Below are 18,178 nucleotides of genomic sequence, written 5' to 3' on the forward strand. Positions count from 1 at the left end.
AGAGTCTAGAAACCTGCTTTGTACAGCCCATGTTCTAATGTGTTCTTTTTTGCCTTAACAGCACAGATGATGTTTAGCCAACATTTATGACCAGAATGCTTTAAAGCACCCTGTCCTCACTATATGTGCTTACACCTTTGTAGCATCACTAATTTGGAAGTTTTGTAGCTTTAATCCTACCCTAGAGAACATTTTTTCCCTTTCCTCTGACTGCTGGTCTTGATGACAATAATTCATGTACATAAAGCCACTAACAGTTTCATATAATAGGCATCCGTGCTGTAAATTATCTTTTTGTAGAACCGAAGTGACATCAAGACAGTAATTTTCTGAGCTACCTAGGGATTGACTCTGATTCTCAAAATATAGGTTTCGTTCTTTTTCTTCCCTTATAGTTTTCTGAACTTTGAACTTTTAGTAGTACCTATACATCTTTTCATCTGTATGATATACGGTCACATCCTCTCAAGTACTCATTAGTGTGTTTCCAGGGTAGCTGTATTGTCTTCAGTGGATCTCAATGTTTTGTTTCAAGATTGCTAGCTATGCACCAATGATAGTGAAAATATCATCAAGGGCTGTGACCAAAGGCATCTATAGCTATTTATAATCCATTATCACAGTAGCAAATCTTAAGCTTAGCAACTGTGGAAAGAATAAACTCTTCATATGGATTTGACTCCACTTTAAATTATATTGGTATAAACTGTGAAATTGATTGGATTGACTGAAATTATGGTGTGTGAAATCAAGGAATTTTGTATTAAAATAATCCCATTACAGCAATTCATGCAATTGAGCATCTTTCTGGGTTACATGGATAGATTGAAGTGGAAGTCACATAGAAGTGAGAATGACAGACCAATAAGGAATTCCTATTATCTTCAGTAAAATCTAGTAAAACTAGATCTGAATTTCCGTAAAACTCCAATCAAAAATGCCTTTGGATATACAACACTTAAAAAACGCCATTGTGAACATGCTGATAAAACAGGTATGGTATTAGTTAAGCTAGTCAAGACAATAGATGTCAGAAAAGTAATTCCTTTCCTGCAGGATGAAAATAATGAGCTCATAAATATATCTCAGAGGTAACCAGTACTGTAAGAGCAAGGAGCATAAATTTTACTCACAGGAGAGTTCAGACAGACAAGGAGCTATTCACTCTTTCTAGGTAAAATTGAAATGCCATGAAATACAGAGAGAATATATTGCATCTCCTCTTACTCCTGAAGAACTAACAAGACAAACAGCGAAGTACTCAAGCCTAGCCAAATTTAAAATAATATTTTTTTTATTTGCTGGTTTTGTATTTTTCTTCTTTTGCAGGTGGGTTAGTTTGCCATTTATAGCTATTATTCTATATGCTCATGTTAATCTTTTTAAAGATATAGCTCCCTTCATGAAACCAGAAGCCATGAAATTTATTAAAGCATCTTTTAGCCGTGTCAGTAACACTCACAGGTGTAGCTGCATGTTGTCCCTCACATGGAGATTTGTTACCAAATCATAACTTCTAGACCCAAAACTTTGATTTTATCCATGCCATTTAATTTATCTGTGCTAAACATACTACAGTCTCAGAAGACCACAATTTTTTTCTTATCTGAAACACAAAAATTGTACTTTGTGGGAATTTTATCCTAGAAATAGGCTACAAAGTGCCAGCAGAGCCATTTTTTTAGTCCTGCTACATTCCATGCTTTGGTAGCAGATTTTATCAAGAGTCATAAACACATAGAGCATACGTACACACATGTATATCTCTCTATACTTTTCATACACACACAAAGCACTCAGCTGCCAAACCTCAAACCTGGCACATAACATGACCAAAAATTAAAAGGAGTTAAAAAACTCAAAGTTATTAATGCAACACTCTGGGAAGACTGGGAGAAGCATTCCCATATGACATATGTAAGTCTTCTTACAGATTTATTGTCAGAATTATTTCTTTATCATATGAAAATATTTCCATAACATAAGCCAGACAAAATTTATGTAGGACCAAGGTAACTCTGAAACAAATCTGAAGCATTTCTTGACAGGAAAGACTTAAAACATCTTTCTTGACCTCCTCAGGCCTCAAGATTTTTTAAGTGGTTTTTTTTTTACCTTTATATTACTTACCAGGATAAAGATGAATTTTAGTAGCAGATATGGTTCTTCTTGAATGTCTGGAACCCTTTCTTAGAATAGTAGAAACTGATGTTGCTACTCTGTGTTTATAATCTGTTTTAAACAAAATGTGTTAGTCTCAGCACAGATTAGAAGAAAAGCTGGTAACCCCCCTTATTCTTAAACTGTTGAACACCTTGGAAGGTATAAAAAAAGTCAGGAAGATGTTGAAATAAGAGGATAAGGAAAACTAAGGGCCAGATAATTTATATTTTCCTTAATGACATTTTCTGCAAATTCCATTCAGGTTTGTCCCTTTCAAATTATTCCTTGCCTTTTTCTATACTGTGTACCTTGAACAAATTTTGGAAGGATATCAGAAAAGCACACGTTCCAGTACAGGTTTGGACTCACAGTGCTGACAGTGGGATAGCAAGGATGGAGTGCACTGGCATCCTAGAGAGCTGACAAACTATTTGCAAGTGCGGGGTGTTCATCTTGGGATGAGTTGAACACCTCTGACTGTTCCTCAGCACCCAGTTCCTAAACTCCTCAGTCTTTCCATCCTTCTGCTGCTCTCTAAATGTTGTGGTCTTGGTGTGCTTATTGCAGACGATTGTGCAGCTCTTATGGTCACTGCTGTTCTACAGTGACTGCAGTCCAGAAGCTCAGCCAGCTTCTGGTGACAGGCTCGCTTTAGTTCTATGTAACAGAATTTATTTTTATCTTTTTCCTTTGAGAACACTAAGAAATTCATTAAATTAGAATTATTTAGGTCATGATTTTCTTATGAATAGCCAGTGGAGATCTAAAACGCTGAAGCCCTAAGCATACACTATAATAGTTAATGTCAAAGGAAGCTCTGGAAGTGTTTGTGAGACAAGGGAGGAACGGAAAAGGCAAAACAACTAATTTCTAATCCAGGGCCTTTCTCATGGATCATTTGTAACCTCCACCAAGTTTATTTGGATATTTTATTTTATTCTCTCATGAAAATAACTTAATGTTTCAGAGAGTCTCAGTGTCTGCCTAGTAGAATGTCTTGCAAGGTCTCAAGAGGAAATGAATAAATCCATATCTCTTAACAGCTTTTGGTGGTGCTCAGAAATTGAGAGAAAAACTACTAACTGAATTACGACTAATAATTATGACAATGAATTACGGAAAAATTCATAGGAGCTGTTTCAGGAACACAGTAATGTTCTTCTGTGTTCTTTGAGCACTACTGAAAAAAAGCAGTATGTAGACTTGCAATTAAAGGTTCAGTTAAAATTATATATTGTGTATATACACATCAGCAATATAGCCTTTAAATCAGACTTTATGTGCTTTTCTTTTTATCAGTAACATGTTGATGTAGTTTATTATGTTATATATTATAAATTTAACTCATAAAACCACTTTTCAACAATTAACAGAAATATTCCAGAAGCAAATCAGTAATTAGAAGCCTCAAAAGGCATCTTTTCCTCCCTGCTTGTGTCCATGATGATGCTAAAAAACATGCATTTAATAGACAACTGATGTTTAAGAATAAAGGTATTAAAGAATTAATCATCAGTACTTATAATTGTTCATCAAAAATAAGATGTTATGACTCAAAGCATAGAAAATCCTAGAAGTAACATTTATAAGTAGCTTTCAGATTACAATTAGAAGTCCTTTAAATTAGAGCACTTAATAGCCCACTTATAAAGGCCTAATTTACACTTTGTGGGGGTTTTTAATACATAAAATAGGTCTCAGAATTTAGTTCTAACAATAAGTAAAAGATCATGTATTTTAACCAAGACAATCTGGTAAGGAGCTTCTTGAACTGGGGTAGGGGGACACAAATTTGATATTTCAATCAACTATTTTGCTTATTCATTAAAAATATACACATAAAATATTTACGTTATGAAAAAAAGTCACAGAAACATTTGGGGGGGGAACTCTTCTTCTTTCTGTTCAGTTATGATTAAAGCTATACTCCTATTGCTCTTTCGTTACAAAACTGCCAGTGGATACGTCAGAATGATGATGGAAATGGATATGGCTTATCATTTTCTGTGACCAGGGTCTCCACTCAGCACTTCTGAACTACAAGAGGAATGGACATGAGCCTGATAATAGCAACTAAATGCTGGTTGTCTGGAAGCATTCTGCCCACTCAGGGCTGATGCAGGCAGAAAGTCTCAGGAAATTGCTGTGAAAGCACCTAAGCACTGTTCTCTCAAGTAACAGGTTAAGTAATATTCTTTTCATACAGATGAAAGGGAGTGTGCTCCTTGTACCACCTCCCTCTGACTTGGGAAGAAAAACAAGAACCAGCAGCCAACAAGTGGTCAATTTTCTGCATTGCTTTATTTGCAGAGGACTTGATTGCTCAAAAGTCTCAAGCTCAGGGTACTCCTACACTTTTGTTCTTGCTTTCCTCAATGCATATTGCTAGAAAAAACACCATAAATCTGATTTCGGCCTGTATCCCAAGTGAATTGCATAGGAAGAGCTTGTCTTGGCTGGTGAAGGCATAATGTAGAAACAATCATTTCAGTCTCTGAACTTGGGGCAAGTTTTTTCAGAGCAAAGTTCTAATCACTTGGAATAGTCAATAGTACTGGTTCGCAAATCACAGCAATGTTTTCTTTGCTGAAATAATAGCAAAGAGAAAAAATGTTATCCAGGATTAATTAAACTCTGGGGTTAAGAAGAAACAGCTTGGTTGACCTGTAGTGGATTACACCACCAATGAACTTAGACAGCCAGTTTTTAGGACAGACAGCTGAGTGCATATCTCCTCCTATTAATCCTGTATTTTTTCTTGACCATGACCTAGATGAATCATCTTCAGTAAGAAAAAAAGGGTGTTTCAATCCGCTTATATTGGTCATTGACACTTCTGCTTAAAACCTTCCACAAAGTTCAACTGTAATTGTTTCATCTACTGGAATCGCTGTGAAACCAAAAGTTCATATCACTAAGGAGCATAGGCCACCAAGCATCTGTCAAAACCCCCACAGTTTATTCACCATCAATAAGGTTGAATTTGCATCCACAATTCAGAGGTGAGAGGTGACACTGTCAGTCATCCAAGTACTTCAGTCCCTCTCTAAGAAGTTTTTACCATCTGACAATTAAAATATCAGTGCCTGAACTACAGTAATAAACAACAGTTTTGTAACTGCAGATTAACTTTTTTTACTTACAGATGTTTTTATTTTCTTGGATTATTTTGTAGATGACAATTGAAATAGTAAGCACAAAAACTACTGGAATCATAGTGAGCCAAATGATCTTCGTCATACACATTGGATCTGTCCACAAAATGTAGAAGAGATAAAATTAAGTAGCAGAGAAAAGCAGAACATTCTATTTTGGTAGGGTTTTGGATCATGTCTATCCCCATAGATAAAAACAAAACAAAACAAAATAAAACAAAACAAAAGAGATTATGCCTTTTTCTTTCAGCCTTCTCTGGTTTTTGAAATTAAATTTCCTATCTAGAATTTAGCTCAATTTTCACCTGTATTTATCTCCTTGCAGCTGAAATAGTTACAGGTAGCTAAGTGAATGAAAACTTTTCAACTCAGCCAGGAAGAAAATGCTTCAAAGATCAACATTTTTATTTAAGGTAGAATGAGGGTAGAACATGTCTCCTCTATCTGGATGGAGCACAGAAGGAATTGGTTCACTGTCCAATACTGGCATTTTCAACTTCCTTGTCTATCTTCATATATGGGAGAAGATACGATTCTACCTTACACAGACGGTATTCTATAGAAATTTTCCTATAAAAAAGTGAGGAAATGCCACCTCCAGAGCTCTCTGGGGAGTTCTTTTAACTAAAACTGCCTTGGGAGATAATCCCATGGGATTGGGTGCAGGAGGTAGGCTGCTCTTTTGGACAACAGCTGCTGCAGAAATGCACCCACATTCTGCAGGGGATTAGTTCAGTAACAAGTATAAGCCAGGACTATATAGGACAAAGAAAGGATGTGGGGAACTTTCCTCTCTGGTTGTTTGAGAGACCTTTCAAACTGTTTTGGCAGCTGCATTTCAATGCATACCTTAGCGCTGTCAAATAACTACTTTAAAAAACAAATATGTTACTCAGACTCATAAAAAAATTAATTACAGACTGTAGCCAAACCACTGTTTCCCCTTCCTTGACTTGGAATAGTATAATTAGACCTCCATCGGCTTCCCTTGTGTATCTTCTCCATTGAGAACTCGTGGTAAGTGCCAATAACCCCATGGCTCTCTGAGGCACAGATCATCCCTCCTAATTCAGAACTAAAAATATCTTTTATACAGTAATTTAGGCTCCTTTCAAACAGAGCACCCTAACCCATCTTGTAGTGACTTGTAATGACTTGTTTATCAGCCCTTCTTAGTAAAAGCCCTGAGCACCTCTTTGGCTTTATTTTGAAGTAATCAGCATTAGCAAAGGGTAGTTAGCTTACAGTACTAACACAAGTTAGCAGGGCAAGTTACAAATTATGCTCCTCTCATTGCTAGACCTGATTATTTTTTTAAAAAATCAGCCCTAAGCTGCCCTTTCTTCTCTAGTATTTTACCTGGACTTACTTAACATAGGTTAAGCCAATGCCAAAACACGTATTTTTTTCCAACAAAGGTGTAGCATAAAATGCATTTGCCATACAAAAGCAAATTAATGTCATAATTCAGCAATTTCCAAATGACAAGTGTTGCATATAGACAGAATGAAAGTTGCGTCCATGGTCAGGCAATCCATTAAAAAACTCCTGCAGCTCAAAGAGAAATATAAACACTGCAGGCTGTCCTCAGGGAAAACTAAGCCTAGTTCAGTTGAACATTTATCTTTTAAGCATACTATAGTGAGGCTGTACAGTAGGATATTGCAGTACAACACTAAGAAAAGTCAAACCTGTCTCCTGATTCTTCTACCACTGAAGTTAACAGGGATTTTTAAATTTACTTCCAATACAACAGGGTTATGCCATTATCAAGGAATGGAAAAATGTAATTCCAGGTTTTTTCACACATGTAATTTCTGAGTCTGTTGCTGCTAAGCAAAAGACAAGGTACAGACATTTACTTCGCTGTATTTCTTTTAGAAAAAAAAGGTGGCCACAACTAAATCTGCTTTAGATCACTATCAAAACTGTTAGTTGTCTACTAACGATGGTCTTTTACTAAGGGATGATCAAAATCGTATTCTCTTCTTGTGAAATACTTAAATACTTTCAAATGGTTGCTGAAAGCAGAGAACTACCTACTAGATATTTTTTGCAAGATTTGTTTCTCTTTTTCAAGATTGTTTCTGGTTTGATTTCCATTATGATTCTCTGTTGTAACTTACATTCCACATAAGACTTCAGTTGCAGTGAAATATTTATACAGTCATTTTGGTCTTCCATCATTGCCATTAGACAAGAATGATTTAGGTGTTCTTCGGCTGCATTTCCTCCTCCGACTACAGAATTGTTGATGTGTATTATCATCAGGTAGTAAGTATTAATCTCTGCTTCTTTATTGGAAACTGTAGAGAAATTAAAATATTTATAAAAGTAAACAACATCTTCTGTTTGCACTTCAAGGTTTTGCTTTTGGAATTAAAAATTAAAACAAAACTGTTGTACAACAAGTGGTAGACCAAGAGACAACTCTCAAGAAGAACAGTAAGTTTTCTGTCTCGTTTGCAAAAAAATATAGTTGGATTTTACATTATTGGCTATAAAAAGGACAAATGGATACTGAGCAGATCTGAAGAGCATTGATTACTTACACAAATTGTATTTCCCCTGCAAATTATAGCCCCTTTCTTGCTTTACTATCAGCTTCAGAGGTTTTCAGGTTTTTGTTGGTTCTGTCAGTTGTCAAAGGTAACAGGCAAAAATCAGGCTATGAAAAAAATAAAACCCCAGCAAAAGCCACACGATGATAGGGATTTGAAGTGTACATAGTCTATCTCCTATCAGTTGCAGAAGGTCCTTCTTTTCACTTCAAACCACACAAGCTGTGAGACTTGCACTATGTTAACAAGAAACAGGTGAGAGATATTGTAAAAAGTATTGAGTTGTACAGGTATAGCTGAGAACAGAGTTTGTCTACATATAACCTTTTATATTCAATACTTGTTAAGACTGCTATTTTGTAATAAGAAAATTTTGTGGTTGGAAAATAACTGCATTTCTTATATTCAGGAGTTGGCTAGTTGCCCCTGTTGCTGACAATGTTAGAAAAGCAAAATACAGAAGCATCCTCTTCCCTTAAAGTTTCCAGATATTTGCAAGTGTATATGGCACAGAAGGAATGTGCTGCTACTGCTCTGAAAAGATGTGGATGTTGCTGAACTTTTCTCTGTACTGCTGTGCCATTCCTTATTCAGTGCTGCTTTTTATAAAGCAAGCATGGCCATTTCTGATACTACACAGTTGTGGATATCATAGACTACAAAAACAGAAACGGTTATTTCTTATATTGCTGCCATCTGAATAGTTACCAACTGAATTAGTTCTTCAGATACTTTCTCACACCTATCTTCACAATACCAGCAATCTACAGATAGAGTTCCACAATGACATTTAAAAGCAAATTCAGCATGAAAAATTATCATAAAATACAACCCCTTGAAAATAAATTAAATATATCAGAAAATTTAGCAAGATTAAAAGAACAAAATTGGGGTTATAAGAGTGTTCATAAAAGCCAGATGGCAGAGGTCAAATTTACAACAGAAATATTCCAGGTGGCTGCTGGCTAAGGCACTCTTCTCACAGCACCTGCCTTCCAGACCAATAGAAAGCCTCCTAAAGATAATGAAATAACACCCCCCCTCGCCCCGTTTTATCCAAGATCCTCAAAGGAAAGAAATCAACATTTTGCCACTGACTTGTTTCACTGACAGCCAGGAACAAAAGCCACTGAGAATCTGGCATAAAACCTGCATTTTCTAGCCATGCAAAAACAAGCTAAAAAAAAGATGTTCGTAGATTTGCAAAGACCATAGAGAACCACTTTCTTTTAACTACCAAATAAAAACATGTCTTTTATTTTGTAATTAACTGCTTCAAAATTAAGTATTTCTCTTCACTCACTTACTTTTTTTAGCTACTGTCCCTGATCCTTGATGATCAGCGTTCACATCCCTCTTGGATTCACACTCTGTGCGTTTAGTATGGGACTGATGTTCCCTCCCGGAGGACTGGCAAATACATGGAATATTTTGGAAATTGGAATTATTTACAATGGCCTTCAGCAAAATATTCTGGTTTTCTCTTCTTTGTTGCACTGATCTTTTGCAAGAATTGTTAAAAGTGCAAAGGGGAAAAGTGGTGTTATTCGATGAACAGGTATCCATGCATGACACAATTACAGTGTTAGCTGTAAAAGAAAGAGTATTGTATCAGCAAGACAGTCATAGAGGACACATGGACAAATATGTGCATTGAAACACCATGTAATGAATCCTCCAACCATCTTACCATGAAATGCACTTTTTTTTCTTGAGGATTATGACAACACATTGAATGCATCATTTTTAAGAGAAAGCAAGCATAGTGTCTTCCTAGAACCCAAATGCTGGATTTTATTTGCTGAATTGTAAGAAATCTCTTGTAATAGTAACTTGAATTTGCAGTGGTATCTAGACACATTTCTGTTTCAAAGCTGCTCCAATTTGATTGTACTTGAAAAGAAGATGAAAGCACACATGTTTGGAGGGGGAACATAGCTCTGGAACTGTGCAGTTGCAAAGCTCCAGTACAATTATGTTCTAAAGTAGCTATAATCAGAATGAAAACTTTCTTTCCAAATTACATTGAAACCACACAGTGAAAATACACAGAAATGCTGCTCAACCCACACCCTTCACATTCAGTTATGTTCAGTCAACAAACAGAAATCTTAATTATGACCATTTGGTATTCATAGTCAAAATGCAGTATGAAAGTACTGTAGCTAGAGTACATTAATGCAGTTCTGGCAAGCAGCAAAAACCACAGAGTTAATTATTAATGAGTGTCATTCTATCTTCCACATAAAAGTAGAATTTTTCATGCAAACTTTTACTTGTGTTAACTTTGAACTATTTTTTCAGTACAAAAAAAAATAAGAATAAAAACTTCTGTGACCCAAACATGAAACATGTATTATAAATACAAATAACCACTTCCCAGAGTTGATGTAGCACTAACCTATAGTTTTGTAGCTGTGTTGCCAATTCCAGTAGTACCCTTGCATCTGTATGAAGAGGAAATTTTGCATCGAACTCCCATTATGAGCAACTGGAGTAATATGTTCATAAGTCCTTATGGATAGAGAGCAAAAGATAGCTTTTAATTGCTCCAGTGCTCAGCTGCAATCTGACAGCTTCAACAGGCCACCTGTGCTTGCAGAGCAGCAGGCTGACCTCAGAAACAGTTCAGACAGGATTTTCAGACAGGATACAGAAATAAAATCCAAAGTCCAATGCCAAAGCCAATTATCTTCACTTTACTAACACTATTATCAGATAGTCATAAACTCCTTATAAAACATAATAAATTGAAATGTAAAACACACCTCCTATGCAGGAAAGAAAAAGTTAATTTTGATAAAAAAGGAAAAATGTCAGACAAAACTAAAGGCTTGATCTTTCCCTGAGGCAAGAAAAAACATATTCCTCGAAATGCTTACAATCTGACCCACACAGCCTGGCATGGAGCAGCCTCCTGAGGTCAAATTCTTCCAGCTGAAGGGGATGTTTTGTGTAGAACTTCTCTGTGGAGATGAGCCAGGAGGAGAAATTGAATGCTTACTCTGCTCTCATGGCAAGCCATGTGTGCACCTGGGCAACAAGTCCAAAACCACTGCTACAGTTTCTAAGGCCAACTAATCATAATTCCCTGATTAACCCTTTTCACCAAAAAACTTGTATGCGGACTTGGGAATCTGCTGACAGGGCTGTAACAGCAATCTATGTTCAGCACTGTGAAATCCACCTTGAACTTCACACATGGCTAAACAGGCTCCAGGACTGCCTGTGAACCATGTTGTAGGTGTGGAAAAGGCATGTCACTTTGAACGTTGTTGTGTTAGGAAGGGTGCTTACAATCTTCTTGAAAGATCTCTACTGAGAAAGACAATCAAATTGTGATCTAGCATAGGTAAATTTTTTTTTTTCCAAGTCACAGGACTGTGGCCTTTCTAAGGAGGGATCTATACCGTTGAGCACTGTTAAGAAACACTACAACAAGACTAGACTTTCCCAGTGAATTATATGGCAGACAGAGAGCCATACCCATAGGAGGTTTGCTCCTTACCTCAGGACTGGGAAGTACCCTCCAAAGTGTAAACATAACTAGAAATATGGAAAGGGGTTTGTGAAATCTGAATGCAGGTAGCCTGAAGAGTTAAGAGGATTGCTGAGATAAAACCATGCAAAGTACCTTTAGCAAAGTGCTTTATATTGAAAGACCTGCAACCTGCATGCTTAATGTTAGGAAGTTCTGTGATTATCGAAGTCTTTGACTAAGCCTCTATTTACAGGGTGTTTTTCCATAGAAAATCCAATTCCATTAAAATGAAATTATTTACAGGGTAGATTGGAATTTGTAAAAAACTTGCTTCCCCTTAAGAAAATCCCAAATATTTCACTTAGGGTTGGTTTGACTCTTTTTCATTTGATCTGATTTTGAATAAATGCAGCAGTATATATGGTTGCATTTTGATAATTTCCTTATGGAAACTATAGTCGTTACATAATATTGTAGAGATACAAGGCCTATGGTACAAGTTGGGGAATACACAATGGATAGATTAAAGAAGATACACTCCATCAAGTAGCTGGACCCAGGGGACAGGTCTGGGATTGAACGCACCAGACTCCAAAACGACAACCTCCTGCCCTAAAGCAATGTAGTTCAAAGGTTCAATGACTTGCAACCAAACAAGTGGGTTGCTTTACAAATATAAAGGAAACATTTCACTTCTGGCAATGCTGAAATGTATTCTTTTGATAAATATTTTAAAGCTTGTTTTTTGCAAATTGATTTCCCCCTAAATTTCTGTCTAATGAGAAATTTCCGTTTTTATTCCCTCTCCAGAATGAAAATAAAGGCTGGAACTTCCCCTGAGATAAAACATCCAGTACTTAGGAAGTCTCTGCCACTAATTTAGGAACCACTCACAGAGGAAGATCCAGTGACTGTATTTCACATCTCAAAGATTTGCAACAACTCTGTCTGCTGAAGCCTCATGGAGTAACCAAAAATTTGAAACATCTTCCAAAAATACTCTACATATTAGGTTTGTCACAAAATCTGAAATAAAACCACTTTCCAATGAACCAGAGACCCCAAATCCTTAGAATTTGTAAATATATAATTCAACATATTTACTTTCTCATGTAATTCAAACATTGTTACCCAGCCTGTTATACAGTCATAGAGTTTTTAAAATATCCAAAATACAGCAATAATTCTAATTTCCCAAATATAATTATATGTTGCTCCAAATATAATTCTATTCTGCTCATATACTTCTCAATCTTATTTTAGACATGCAGTGATTATGATTTTATGTAGATATCAGAACTGCAGTGATCACACTATTGCAGCATAAAGCATCTCCAATAAGTGCAATCTAGGAAAATTATTATGGAAAAATCTTAGATGTTTGATAGTAAGGTTAATGTTTTCTTCTAGTAATAGTTGTCATTGTTTATTTGCGTAGTCTGTTCTAGCAAATACTTTGATTGCTTCTGAATATAGGTAAAACATTAATTATTCCAATATCTTAAAGTGATTTATCAATGTTATGCTATTCAAAACTTCTGACAGCTTACCAAGTTTGTTCATTTATAAATTATAAAAGTCTATCCATGATATTCTAATTACTGGCATGTTTATTCTTTGTGGTTACTGAAAATAGAACAAATATAAGTAACCTAATCTGGATATATTTTGATACTAAATATTTTCAGAAAATTATGTTTCATAAATAAATTATTTCATGATGCCTGAGAAAATACAACATTTGTCAAAGGGATGCTTTTTATTATAACATTTATCTATTCAAATGCTTACTTAGGAAAGGATGTGACAAAACTATTTTAATATTAATTTATTTATGGATTTTTAAGAAAGCACTCAATGCATAACTTACACACGTGTATTTTGCATTCATCCCATGTCCAGTATCAGCCCTTAGGGTGTATTTGACATTTGTGCTGAAAGATTTGCATTACTGCTACACCTATTGCACTCTATTTTTTGTCAGGTTACCACTGCATATCTCTTTCACAGACAGCATCTCATTACCGGATAGTAATTGTACAAAGGTTTACAGGCATTTAAGTATAAAAACTTTTTTTAAGTTTTTTTTTAAGACATGGGTACCTGGTATAAAAGGACATAAGCAATTTAACTACCCTCATCATGACGAAGGTAGCAAAAATACAGTTGCATAGAAATACTTACCGAAAAAGTCCACATGAATAAAGCATCCTAAATATCAGTTTTAGGAAAGCACCCGTCAACATTTCAATTGAAATCAGACTTCAGAATAAATAAGAGTCTTCAGAATAAACAAAAGCTGATCACTCACCTTCATGTATTTTGAAAAATTCAGGTAAACACAAAATAAACATGGTAATTATTCCTAATACTAATTTGAAGATTGCTGGTTTTCTCAAAAGCAAGCACATGTCACTGAAGTGCTACCATCTAGCATAGTGGTGGTAACTTCCTTCCTGTTTTAGCTTTTAACTTAGTGCAGACTTTATGCAAAATAACATCTATTCATTTCCTTTTCTTATTATGATTTTCCTTTTTACTGCTTGTTACATTAAGTTGCAGAAAGCCACATTTTGCTTTTACGTTGGCATAGATGAGGATGATTCAACTAAATATACTGAAGATAAAACACACAGACTACAATGAAAATAAGAGAAAAATCATGCATGGAAATTATTCTATACATTTGGGGTAGTTTTGTTTTAAGAACCCCCTAATAGCCACTTTCATATACCTTCTAAACAGTAAATTAATTATCTTTGGGAAGGAATTTTGTTCTCATGTGACCAAGAAGATTTTAAAAAAATGAAACATCCTCATTATAAAAATGAGTCAGAACCACATGAGTCAGATATGGATATTTCATTGTTTTATTTATATACATACACATTGGGGCTAGGGGGAAGATAATGTTATGTAATACAGGATCTTTTAGACTTTAATAGACTATCTATTTGGTCATTACAATCTAAAATTTCTGATCTGCAATAAGTGATTGGCTAGGTACAATGAAATGAATCGTTCATATTATCATTGGTGCTGTATTCTTAAAAGATAACAGATGTGTTGCCAATCTGTCAAGTGTCTTCAGTGTGTATTTTACTATTCATTACACCAAAAGAAGACTGGATAGAGCCATTGCTATTTCTATACATTGTAGTCACAATTTTTCAACTCAACTTTCCAGTTAAAAAAGTGAAGTATTTCATTTTGTCAACCACCATGATATTCCATAAATTCTTCTTGCAGATGAGCCTGCAGAGAACATTTCTGAAATGTTCTGAATAAAAGTACTCTGAATAATGCATATGTAAAAAAACCCTCAAATTTTGACTCAAATATTGAGTCTATAAAGTATAAAGGATTTCATTAATTCAGAAAGCTGTCTTCTGATGTGTATTTTTCCTACAACCCTTTAAATATTGAGTACTACCCAAAGGAAGCAATGCTGTTGAAATTAAAATAAGAGGTGCCCTAAAAACTTGAAACACTCTTCTTGCCATCTAGTTATCTCAGACGAGTAAGGCAGGTAGAAGTATTCATTCTATGGAAAGAGACTTAACGAAGCTGCGGGGAATAGAAGTTTGTTAATATGATATTTTAAATACATCGCTTTTATGCAATGAAAGCAATGAAACCAAAGCAAAATGAACTGATTTTTTGGCAGTATGGTGGAACAGAAGTAATAGGATACAAAAAGTCATAGATGCGAATTTAAAAAGTAAAACACTATGCAATTTATGTCATCCATTAGCAATTTAGCTCTGCTTTGTTTTTGCCCCTTAAGTATCTTCTGTATCAATTGATGTTTTCCTGTTTTCAAGGTTGCATGGTGTTCACCCATCCTATCTGCCCAGAAGGAGTGTAGAAAATACTGGAAAACAGCAGGAAGACTTTGTCAAGTATCTGTCCCTTTGTGATATAGTCAGACTGTCATTGCTGTTGGTAGTGCCCAAGGTCAAAATAGAAATTGCCCTACAGGATCCCACCCAAATTCAGGCTGATAAAGTATTAACCTGTGGAATATGTTGAGCTTTAGATTCTGTAGAAGAAGGCTTCCAAGAACTCTGCAGTACAGATGGGGAATATCTATTTTAGGGCTACGGTGATGGCACATTTTAGTTTCATTTCTGAGTTCAGAGGGCCCAGATGTGATCTGTCTGCATGTTCCCCAGGGACACCTTAAGTTTTAGACACTGCTACCCTCAGACAGTTCAGCGTGCGTGGCCTGGCCACAAACAGACCTGGAAAACAGATTCCTTGGGCACATGCTACTCTCCACCTAGCTAATAATTTTTACACAGCTGGACTGGTACCTTTGAAAACCCTATCCTTTAGTCAAGTTTAGTTCAAATTAGCTCAATCATTTAAAGCCAGCTGGGGTGAGAACTGCAGACAGGCAAAGCACACAGCCACACAGGCCATATTTCCATGCAGAATTAAACAAAGCAAGAACTAACTATGTCATTACTGCATCAAACCTGCACCGCCATGCCTCAGCAGTGGCCTCATGCACCCTTACATGCTGTCACACAGTCTATTAATTTGGAAAGTCATTCCATCTCTGGAAGGTAGCAGTCTCTGGCAAGGCTTTGCTCGATGAGGGCAGAAGAGGCTGTGTATGTTCGCCCATGAGGCGGTGAGGAGCAGCTGCCTCAGCACCACACAGGCACAGATTCCTGAGGGGAGGCTACAGGCTGTGATGCGTTGTCACTGCAGCTTTATTTCTCTGAAATGGGGGAGTGGGCAGCTAAGGAAAAGTTCGGCTTCGTCCTTTTGGAAGACAGGCACGCAGGGACAGGACGAAGCTTTTATGGGGTTAATCAAGAGAAACCCCACAAAAGGGGAAACCGCCTCCCCTGCCGCTCCCCCCGCCCCGCCGGCAGGGGGCGCGCGGTGCCACAGCCCGAGGGGAGAGGCCCCGGCCCCGGCCCCGCCCCGCCACACGCGGCGCGCGCCGCTCCCGCCCCGCGGCAGGGGGCGGGGTCAGCGGGGGAGGGCGGGGCCCAAACCGGCCTCGCCCCGGGTCTGTCCCCGCCCCTGCCCGGCCGGAGGCGCCGAGAGCAGGGCGGGGCCGCGGGGACCCGACAGCGCCGGGCGGGAGAGCCCCTGCCCGCGGGGAGCGGCGCGGCGGGAGCGCTGGCGGCCGCGGCCGGGCGGGAGGCAGGGAGGGGACGGGAGGGGGTGCGGGGGCCTCCCGTGCGGTTTTTTTCCTTTCCCCGCCCCCTCCCAACCGCGCCCCCTTCTCGGACCGTGAGAGGTGAGAAGGGCGGTCGGGGCTCGGCAGCGAGGGGAGGGGGCCCGGGGCTGCCGCGAGGGGGAGGAGAAAGTGAGGAGGAGGAGAAGAAGAAGGGCGGTGGCGTGGGCGAGGGCCAGCGAGGGGCGGGCCCACCGGGCTCCCTCCTGCCGGGTGTCTGCGGAGCGCGGCTGCGGCGCCGCCCGGGGGGACGGGGAGCGGTGCTCGCCCTGAGCCCGCCGGGCGGCACCCGCCGTGCTCGGCGGGGAAGTGGCGGCGCCCGAGCGGGGCGGCGGCAGCTGGTGCAGGACGGAGCGGGGGCGGTGCGGGGCACGGCGAGGGGGGCGAGGGGGGCGCGGGGGGCGTGGGGTCCAGCCCCGTGGCCGAGTCACTTCAAAGCGTTCAGAGTCGGGACCCGCTAAAAGTGCACTGAACACAGCGGGCTTCCCGCTTTGTCTCTCAACCTTCATCATCACAGTATGAAATAGTGGGAAACTATTTTTTTTTTTTTTTTTTGAGACTGGTCGAACAGATTAGAACAGCGACTGACTGCCAGCTCACCGGCATGGGGAGCGGCGTTATTACACCGGAAACAAAAAGTATAAGTGTTGAATATCAAACGGCTGTTTATAGATGTTACTGGTTCATGCTTTTCTTTAAAGCCTCTTTGTGACTCCGGGCTCTGAGGTCGGACTGGCTGAGCTGTGTGAGCCGTGGTGCAGCCCAGCTGAAGCTCCGCCATCCGTGGCTCGCGGTCGGGCTGCTTGGCCAGTGATGTCTTAACAGTCGAAAGGGAAGACTTGAGTTTGTTCCTTCCTTTTACCTAAAAGTCAGTGATGAAATTATATGAGCTAAACTCCAAATACAGTCTTATTTTCAAGAAAAAAAAATATCGTTCAGGTCTTCCACGAGCATGAACAGGAATAAGAATTTGAACTTATGTTGGTATAGCTTTTTTATCTAGACAAACTCTATGTATTTTAGGGGTAGATCCTTTTTAAAAACAGATCACAAGATGTATTTTCATGGGCAGTTGATTAATTTTACCAGAAACAATCTCTGATCATTTCTCATGAAGGTATTTTTGCCTGAGAATTTCAAGAGGCATTTAAAAAAAATAAAGTACCTTATTCTTGAACTTCATGGGTGCATTCCTGATAGGGCAGATTGTGTTCCCATCTTATGTTTTTCCTGTTTTCCACTTGCTGAACAATGCTGAGGAGCATAAAGCAGGATAGAACCAAATTAATAATAATAAATAATAACCCTAATCTGAGTCAAATAGTGTTTTCCTCTGCCATGTGTCAGCTTCATTGAACCATCCCTCATTTATGTCCTCTGGATGGCCAGGTCCACTTCCAAAGACAGCATCTTTACACCTTAGCGGTAGATTTTAACACATTGCATTTCACAAAAATGCAATTACTGCTAATTTAAAATAGAAAAGAATTTGAGTGAAGATGAAGAAATTCTCCCATTAGACCATTATGGTCAAAGAGTAATTGCAAGCTGTTGCTAACAATGACAATTCATATTGGTGAACTTGTTCCAGCTCTGGACTTTTGTATCACCTGTGCTTTTA

The 18,178-nt window shown here is 38.3% G+C and overlaps 2 protein-coding genes across 4 annotated transcripts in view; one reads left to right on the forward strand and one right to left on the reverse strand.

Moving 5' to 3' along the window:
* Positions 1-16,222, reverse strand: part of TMEM156 (transmembrane protein 156) — a 28,539-nt gene extending 12,317 nt beyond the window's left edge. For both annotated transcript variants that reach the window (XM_027686493.1, XM_027686494.1), the window contains exons 1-6: positions 15,377-16,222; positions 13,672-13,997; positions 9,187-9,468; positions 7,445-7,624; positions 5,307-5,414; positions 2,131-2,232 (exon numbers count right to left, since the gene is read on the reverse strand). In XM_027686493.1, coding sequence (XP_027542294.1) covers positions 2,131-2,232; positions 5,307-5,414; positions 7,445-7,624; positions 9,187-9,468; positions 13,672-13,771 — 772 coding nt within the window. In that variant the 5' untranslated portion in view covers positions 13,772-13,997; positions 15,377-16,222. The remainder of the gene's footprint in view (positions 1-2,130; positions 2,233-5,306; positions 5,415-7,444; positions 7,625-9,186; positions 9,469-13,671; positions 13,998-15,376) is intronic.
* Positions 16,223-16,490: 268 nt separating this feature from the next.
* KLHL5 (kelch like family member 5) overlaps positions 16,491-18,178 on the forward strand; it is a 61,110-nt gene continuing 59,422 nt past the window's right edge. For both annotated transcript variants that reach the window (XM_027686515.1, XM_027686516.1), the window contains exon 1: positions 16,491-16,620. The gene's annotated coding sequence lies outside the window, so the exon portion shown is untranslated. The remainder of the gene's footprint in view (positions 16,621-18,178) is intronic.

Source organism: Neopelma chrysocephalum, unplaced genomic scaffold, assembly GCF_003984885.1.
Source record: "Neopelma chrysocephalum unplaced genomic scaffold, ASM398488v2 Primary Assembly neopelma1_71, whole genome shotgun sequence".
NCBI lineage: Eukaryota > Metazoa > Chordata > Aves > Passeriformes > Pipridae > Neopelma > Neopelma chrysocephalum.